Source organism: Grampus griseus (assembly GCF_964374135.1).
Source record: "Grampus griseus genome assembly, chromosome: 3".
NCBI classification, from domain to species: Eukaryota; Metazoa; Chordata; class Mammalia; order Artiodactyla; family Delphinidae; genus Grampus; species Grampus griseus.
The window spans coordinates 163,079,174-163,088,196 of record NC_139019.1 but is presented as its reverse complement, the minus strand read 5'-3'; the positions used below and the strand labels follow the sequence as shown (position 1 = coordinate 163,088,196).

Here is a 9,023-nt window from a genome sequence, read left to right as displayed (position 1 = left end):
ATTCCTTCTAGAGGATTCTGTCAGATGATGCAGGTGCCTAGCACCTTAGTATGGTGTCTAGCATATAGTAAGTGCTCAATAAATATTAGGTCATAGGAACAGGAGTTATTGTGGATGGACATGCTGCATGGCAGAAGATGGGCCAGAGGGACCTCACACTCCCATGTACAGAGGACAGATGGATGGTCTGCGTCAAAAGGAACACTGTCCAGATTGGCAGCCCTGCCATCCTGAGCCAGGGGTGACCGGAAATCTATACCAGGTTTTCCCTCTGTCTTTGCAGGATCAGCTTGAATGAGCGGCCCCTTGGACAAGCCCCTTGGACCAGCCGGCCAGCCAGGGCCAGGCGGCTGCAATGGCACAATCAAAATCAAGACCTGGATTTTCCCCGCCACGGAGCCCGGTACTCCAGACTCGGGTACAATGGGCCTAGGAGGGTGAGCCCCAGGGGGACCTTTAAGTGCTACCTAGAAAAGTCCTCGACTCTAGCCCCATCTGCTAGCATCCCTAAACATTTTAGGGTCGAAGAAAGGGGCAAGGTGGAGAGGTAGAGGATCTAGATCCTTGGCGTCCGTGTAAACAGACGCCACTTCCATCCCCAGCTGCAGAGCTGCTCTGCCCAGCGGATTCTGCATCTCTTCGTGATTAACGGACGGCCCTGTGGCCGGGGCATTCGAACTTAGGTTGCTGTACGATCCCAACTGCACACAGGGGACCTTGGGAGCTCCGTGGTTGTGGGACAGCTCCTAAGGGGTTGCACCAGTGTGTGAGAGTGTATTCAGGCTGCGAAGTGGTTAACCCTGCCAGAAGGGAAGAGGTTCGGGCAGGACTTCGGTGGAGTAGCTCCCTCGGCCTAGAAGCCTGGGGAAGGATGGGTGGATGAGTGGGAGGATCCCGGGTTGGGGGCGTGGTCTTGCGCTGGAGAGCTAAGTCCCGCGTGGCACTGAGCCAATAGGAGTCGGCGCCGGCCCAGGGGGCGGGGACACACCCCATGCAGGCTCCGCCCGTTTCAGCCGTTTTCTGGGGACCCGACGGCGCGGACCCAGTCTAACTGCTTCAGCACTTGCTCTGGTTTTGCAGCAGCTCCCTCCCTTTTATCAGAACCCGTTCTCCTAACCCAGCCCAGGGAAAGGAAGGAAATCCGAGGAAGACCTGAAGAGCCCATCTGGGCTCTGGTTAAAACTCAGGTCTGGCTCCAGCATCATCCAGACGCCAGGGAAGTCCTTCCTGCCCTCTGAAATGGCCCCATCCAAAGATGGACGAGGCCCCTGGGTGATGGTTTGAATCCTCTCCTTCTCTTTCCAAGCTCCAGGCTAGGTATGTAGCCTGAGACTGGGCCCATTCTAGGCTTTATATAAACTTCTCCGGACTACCTAGCTCGGGGCTGCTTCAAGGAGGCTCAGAAAGACCAGATGCCAGGCAAACCTTAGGATGAAGCTTTGACCGATTTCCTCTCTGGGGTTAGTTTGGGGCCAACACCGAACCCCCGTATTAACCCTTAGAAGTGCATGCTGCAGACCGAAGAGAACCCTTCTCAGCTTCAGAATCCCCACCCATCTAGGATGTGGGAGTTCCTGACGCCTGGATTTGTCCCCGCCTTCCCCACACTCCACAGCAAACCTCAGTGTCCCACTCCGCGCAGTGGACCCACGTCTCCTGCGCCTGCGCAGCCTAGAGACCAACATCGTCTAAGGCTGCAAGGAGCTAAAAATCGCTCCCGCCCACCCACAAGCTGGGCTGGACTTGAGGATCGCGGAGTGGGGGTGGGGGGGGTAGTGTTGTAGTGGAGCGGGGTGGAATGAAGAGTGAGGAGGGAGGCTGTCTAGATGCCTGTCCAATTAGGGCAGTAGGAAGAATCCTGGTGGCCGAGCAGGTGCGTGGAGGTCGCAGGGGGTCGGCATGCCTCAGGAAGGGACTCCTGGGGTGGTGAGGGGCGAGGCTGCAGCACAAATATGTTTACCACTGCTGCGGCGCCGGCAGCCCCGAGGGGCGCGGGCCCTGGGGCAATAACTTTGTTCTGCGCCCCCTCACCCCCAGCCTGGCTGGGCACCAGGGCAAAGACCTCGATCCCAGCCCCTTCCCCCTCTGACGGGCCGGGAGCCCCTCGGGTTATCCTCGAGGGGAGCGCAAGGCTGCATCCCCCTCTGTCAGATCCCTGGATCCCCGGGCGGCCCCTGAGGGGCGGGGTCCCCAGCGCGGCGGGACGCGCGGCCACCGCGTTCCCCTTAGGTAGAGTCCCGAGGCCACGGGAGAGGGCGCCTGGGCCAACCCTGGCGTAAGTTCTCCCGCCTCCTGCCGGGCCCCGCCCCAGGGCGCCGACCCCTTCCCCTCCACCCGGGGCCAGGGCTGCCGAGTACCTGCAGCCTCCGGCGACGAATCAGGCCCGAATCGTCCATGGCGGCGGCGGCGGCAGAGGCTTCGGCCCCGGGGAGGGAGGTGGGAGGCGGCGGCAGGGGCGGCGGCGGGAGGAGGGAGGCGGGAGGCGGGAGGCGGAAGGCGGGAGGGAGTGAGAAGCCGCGGGGACCGCGGCGGCGGCGGCGGCGGCGGCTGGGGGGGGGAGGGGGCAGGGAGGTGGCGGGGGCGGAGCAAAGTGGGGCGGACCCGGCGTCGTCACTGCGTCTGGGCGCCCGAGCCCGGCCTCGGCCAAGGCTGCCCGCGCTGGGGGCGGGGGGGGGGGGGGGCCGGGGGGGGCGGGGGCGGCGGGGGCGGCGGACAAGAGGGGGAAGGAGCCTCCAGATGTCCCCAGGGAAGTCAAGCTACCGAGAGACCCCTGTAGAGACACGCCAGGGGAGAGACATGCCCATGGGTAGACTCCCAACCCAAGAAACACCCCAAAGGAGACAGTCTCACTAAGATATATTCCTTATGCAGACAACCTCCTCCCCGCGGTGACCCCCTCAGAGAGACACATTCCCACGGGGAGGTAGTCTCCATAGGGAGGCCCTCTCCAATCAGAAACTCCTCTCACCCTGAAAATCATTTCTAAAACAGATGGTCTCTGAGGGGTGACGCTTCCTCTCAAAAGCCCACCCTCCAAAGAGGAGACATTTTCGTAGAGAAAGATCCCCGCGGGTGATATTTCACTTGGGGAGCTTGGTGAGGTTACCCTCAGTGAAAGACCCCACGAAAGCCATATTCTCTATGGGAAATTGTCCCCACCCACGAGACCTCACATCCCAAGGAGATACACTCTTACAGAGTGTGTATTTGCACTGAGGAGACCCGTCCTTACGGGAGAAGCCCCCTCCGAAAATCATTTACATGCTTATACCAACCCGCTTCCCTAGCGATCCCCTCCCTCATCGTCAGGATTAAGAAGCCAGGCCAGGCTGGGCCGTATTTATAGGAACGATTAGCTGGTGGTTGGGGAGGAGGGCAGCCGAAGCGATTTTCACCACTCCCCCGCAGTGTTCCTGCAGCTGAGGCCAAGCCAACCATGCTTCCCCTAGTTGTAGTGAAAAGCGTCGGAGACCTCCCCACGCCAGTCTTGGCATTGGAGGGCATGGTGGGGTGGGGGCTTCCCAAGGGTCTCAGTCCATAACTGTCCCGAAGACCCTGGAGGGCGCGGTCACTGGGCGGGAGCGACCCCTGCCTGTCAAAGGGGGCTACAGCGAGGTCTAGGTCCCGGTGTTCCCCAGGCGCTTGTCTGCTCATCTCTGCGCCTTTGCCTGAGTTGTCTCGGTCTGTTTCTCTCTGTCTCTGTCAGCATGTTCGTGTTGCCATCTCGCTGAGTCTGTTCCTCGCACTTCTCTGTCCAAGGCCGGGAAACCGCTCTTGACGCGCCTTCTCCCGCCGGCTGCCGCGGGAGCTCTCCGTGGTGCTGATTTCTAGCGCTCCAGTCCGTAGTGCTGAAATATGAGCTCAGGTTGGGGGCGGAGGTTAGGGAAGGGGAAGGGTTGTCGGGAGGCACAGCCTAGAGGCTGGACAGATAAGACCCACGAGCACCCTGGACTACCCCAGGATGAACCGGAGAAAGGCTAGGTCCACTGAGTACTGGTTGCTGAAGCTTCCAGGACATCAGTGGGTGTCCTTAGAGGGGCCAGGAGACAGTGCCTCCTGATTAATTTACTCAACAGGTATTGAGCACCTACTGTGTGCAAAGCAGTGTTTTGGATTCTGGGAGTACATCAGTAAAAGAGACAGACAAAAACTCTGCACTATCCGAGAAAAGAGGGAGAGAGATTTGTGGTAGTACTCATTGCTCACAAAAACACATATGCAAACTCTACAAGCACAGGCACGCACAGACACTGTGCAAATACACACACACACACACAAAAAAAAATACACACACAAACACGAAAGTACCAACACATGCTCAACAAACAGACTCGCATATACCCATTCACACACCCTGCAAACACATACTCCACAAAACACATATTCTGCAAATACACACACATACAAACACATACTCAGCAAACACAAACTCACAAACACATGTAATCATTTGCAAACATGGAGTTAGCATATAGACACAGAGAGTCTTATGCAAACACATAAACACAGAATACAAACACACACTCAGCAAACACAGAAACACATATTCACATAAACTCACATTCTGGAAACACACGTGCAAACACATACTTAGAAAACACAGACATACACACACTCGGCAATGCAGGCATACACAAACAACACATAAAAACACTTAACAACACAAGCACACACTCATCGTCCCCAAACCAAAGGAAGCTCAGCTGCACACAAACTCTTGTCCAAAATACAGACTCATTATCCTCCCAATGCAAAACATGGACACATATACATACACTCACATACCCACTGGAGGGCTGTTTTTCTTTTCTTTTCTATTTTATTTTATTTTAGAGGGCTGTTTTTTCTTACTGGACTCCCCCACTAAACTATCAGCTCTATGAGGGTTGAGATTTTCATGTCTTAGTCACTACACTGCATCCCCAGAATCTGGCACACACTAGGTGCTCAATAAATGTTTGTTGAATGAATTGAGGGAACGTTTGCAGGGACACAAATTCACAGAAACTGCAAAGGGGCACACACACATACACACACACACACATGTCAGATGGAGTCCTACACCCTCTCCACACATGACAACACCTTCTTGTTCACTCATTGTCAACATTCATGGTCAATAACCTTTGTCCAGTGACCTATTCACAATAATTTGCATAACATCTATCCTCATCCTTCATCCCCCTCCCCTTCACTTATTATCTGACTCTTACTCAACTGGACACACTTGGCTCTTGGAACACTTACAGACCTCCTTACCCAGATTTTGAGCACACACACACACCACACACTAAAGAGACGCACATAAACATATCGTCACACAACAAACACACATACCCACTCAATACATACACAAACACAAAACACACCCTCATCCCACACACACACACCCTCATCCATCTCCTCACACATATACAGAGTTTAAGTCACAAGCTCAACATAAAGACAAACACAAGGATATATACACACCAGCCTCAGATCCTCTGGTCTTTGGTCAGCTGGAGCAGAGGGCGGGGAGGTGGGAAATCCCTCCCCTGCATCAAACCACGCCCCTTTCAGCTGTTTCCTGGATTTGACCCTGAGGTGTCTCAGCAGTGCCCTAGACTCCAGTCCGGCTAACAGGTGAGGGGTGGCCGGAGGGGGCAGAGAGGGGGAGGGAATTGCCGTGTCTTCACAGATCCCTAGTTCCCCCTGCCCTGGGGCCTTTGGATCTCACTGGCAGAATCCGAGTCCTGCCACAGCCAAGCTTGGGTCCAGAGGTCCAGCCCTGGGTGTCAGCCCCTAAGCTGATTGTGGGCCGAGAGAAGGTGACCATGAAAGGGGCCAGCAGGGATCAAGAGGGAGGGAGGAGACTGGGCAGAAGAGAAGGAAGAATTACTGGACAAGAGGGGGGATTGGAAGATCTGGGGAGGTCCCTTTAGAGGACGGAGGAGGTTGCCTGAGGGCCCATAGGGTGGGAGATCCCACTTTGGGTCGGGGTGGGGGGGAAGGGAACCAATGTCAAACAGGGGTGGGGACACTTGCACCTGAAGGGATGGAGGGGACATGAGTCTGACGGGGGGGGGGCTCCTTGGTCAGAGACAGACCTTGGTGGCCCCCGGGGATTTGAGGGTCCTTGGCTATTGCTTCCTCATCAGCTGCCCTTTCTCTGCTCTGCCTGGGACTGTCTCCTGGCTGCGTATCAGGACAGTGCCACCCTGAGCTACCAGAAAGGGACAGCTGAACCTCACCCTGTATCCCAGCTGACTCTTATCTCAGGTGGACATGGTCTGCAGGGGTTGCACTCGACCCAGGGGCCTGGCCTGGGCCCTGCAACTGACCCTGGCATGGATCCTGCTGGGGGCTTGTGGAGGGAGCCACCCACTCCCAGCTAGATCCCAGAGACACCATAGGCTGGTGACCAATTTGGGCACAAGCCAGCTACACCTGGCAGGTAAGTACTCCAGACTTTGCCTAAACTCTAACAACCAGAAACCCCAACTCAACCATAACAATGCCAGAATTTCCTTTGGAGAGGGGTTTAGGGTGACCGGAGGAGGCACCTGGGTCTAGTGGTGGTTAAACAGCACAAACTGCCTAGGTTCAAATCCCAACTCTGCCACTTCATAGCTGTGTGACCCTGGGGAAATCACTTAACCTCTCTGAGCCTCAGGTGGGCCATTAAGAAAGGAGGAGAAATAATAGACCTACCTCATAAGGATGTTGTAAAAGTGTATATGTAAGTATATGAGAATTTATATCACCACCAGGTTGTCATAAATGATAAGCTGATTATGATTAGTGATTATTTCTTGAAGCTCCATTTGCATCACAAGCGAAGTGTCTTTAACTTTTATGTTTGAGAGAACATATATAATTGGGGTCTCCCCGTTCAGAGGAACCCCAAGCCTTGGTTCCCCAACCCTACCTGAGGATCCAAGATGGCAACTCACTGGAGTCCCCTTCTCCATGACACTCTTGTCCCTCAGAGATGAACACACCAGAGGCATCGGACCCTGGGATCGTCTCAGGGAGCTGTGGGGAGCTGAGCCCCGGGCAAGTACAGCAACCTCCAGTGTTTCCTTGTGTTCTTTGCTCCAGCTGTCCCGACCAGGGGACAGAGCCCTTGCGCACCTTGACCTATCTGGGCCTGTCTCTCCCGATATCCAGGTGTGAATCCTTCCTGGGAAACCTCCAGGTTGCCCTCCGCAGTCGTTTCCACCTGCTGCTATTGGGGGTACGCCAGACACAGCCTCTCTGCTCGGAGCTCTGCGATGCCTGGTAGGAGTGGCGGGGCGTGAGGGGTGTGGTCTATGGCTTGGGCGGGGCCGAACGGGGGATCTGCAGCTTGATCCTCCGGGTGCCTGAAGGGGCGTGGCCTGCGTCCAAAGCCACCAAGGTGTACAGGACGAGGCCTGGTGTTTAGAGGCTAGGTAGAAAGGGACGGGGCCTGTGGAGGACCCGCTGCTAAGACTGGCACTACGGAGGACTGGCCTTCCATGGAGCTGGCTTTTTTTTTTTTTTTTAAGGGGAGGGCCTCTTGATTGAAAAGAGAAGCTAAAAGGGTGGGGCTGGCCTGGAATAGATGGTCTGAGGTCGGCAGGTGTGAGGCCTGAAGTGACAGAGCCCTGGTAAGTTTAGAGAATATGGGGCAGGCTGAAATCTAGGGGATGGCTTTTGTAGGAGCGTGGTTCTAAGAGGCGGTGCCTGGATCTGGGGAAGGGACATACCCGGGGCAAAGCCTTGGAGAGCAGGAATCCCACTAGGACGTGGCTGCGGAGTCTTCACCCGCCTTCTTTTCTCCACACACCATCCCCAGGTTTGCCACCTGCGAAAGTGATATCATCTGCAGCCCGACTTGGCTCCCACTCCTAGAAAAGAGGGGCTGCGAGCCTGGCTGCACCACCTATGGGCAGGTGAGCATGGGACAGAGGAAGCCAGGAAGAGACTGATACTTCCCCTCACTATGTCCTGGGTTAGCCCGTCTAGGTCCCAGAGTCCGGACTGGCACTCCCAAGGCCCCCACTCCCATCCTTCCCGCTTCCACAGCCCAATCTCCACAGTAGGATATGCCTGTAGCCTCCCTAAGGCCCACTGAGTCTGGATTTGCCCTCCCCAAAGGACGGTCTCTGCTCTAGGCCCGTCCACAGTCCCCCTGGAAGGCCCAGAAACCCGAGTCTCCTTCTCCAAGGCCCCAGCCTTCATCTGGTTCTCTGCCACCCGAGCCCCCGGGACCCAGTAAAACCTCGCACTCCCCAAGGCCCCACCCCCACTATGGCCCTGCCCCCAGACTCCCGGGATGACCTAGAGGTGAGAATTTCCTGCCCTAAGATCGCGCCGCTGCCCCCAGGGTAGCTGGACTCCACCAACTCGGACCCAAACTTCACCCCTTCCCGCCAGACTTTTGCTGACGGAGCGGAACTTTGCCGCTCGTTTCTGGGCTACGCGGTACCAGTGGCGGATCCTGGCTCTGGTCACTGCCTCAACATTTCCACCTCGGTGCTGCCGCGTCCCAGACACGCACGGAGGGCCCGGGAAACCACTTTCCGGCGCTCCCGACGCCCTCGCACCTGGATCCTGGACGCTGCAAGCAGCGGAAGTGGCAGTGGAAGTGGCAGCGGCCCCTAGGGGGCGCCTGGCCTTGAATGGAAGATGCACCCCCTCTCCCCACCTCCGGCCCCGCCGCTCAAGACACCCAGAGTCCCACCCCTGTCCCTCTCTGCATTCTAGTTTCCAGAGTCCCATCCTTCCTCTCTGGGGCCCCAGAGACTCGCGCCTCTTCAGATTATTTGAGAAATAACCCAATTGTAGTTCATTGTTTTCCTCACCCCCCTGAATAAAGTCGCCAGTTAGAGCACGTGATGTGGCTGCTTCTTGGGGGAAGTAAGTGGAAAGGAGAGTTGCCAGAAAGTGATAGTTGTCTCTCAAATCTTCAGGTCCTAAAGTTAGCCACTGATTCACAGGAGCGTGTAAATGAGGGCTTGTCTACACCCTGGAGCATCTGTCACAACTTGGAATATCCAGGTGTCAGAAATGGGGAGGAG

General features: G+C 56.3%; 1 protein-coding gene across 1 annotated transcript; it reads left to right on the top strand.

Annotated features, from left to right (window-relative positions):
• Positions 1-6,252: 6,252 nt before the first annotated feature.
• RTBDN (retbindin) lies at positions 6,253-8,607 on the top strand (the record flags this gene model as incomplete). Its single annotated transcript, XM_082650393.1, has 5 exons — positions 6,253-6,433; positions 6,969-7,035; positions 7,150-7,260; positions 7,799-7,895; positions 8,380-8,607. Exons 1-5 carry the CDS (start codon positions 6,265-6,267, stop codon positions 8,605-8,607), a joined length of 672 nt encoding a protein of 223 aa, XP_082506519.1. The 5' UTR covers positions 6,253-6,264.
• Between the last annotated feature and the right edge of the window lie 416 nt (positions 8,608-9,023).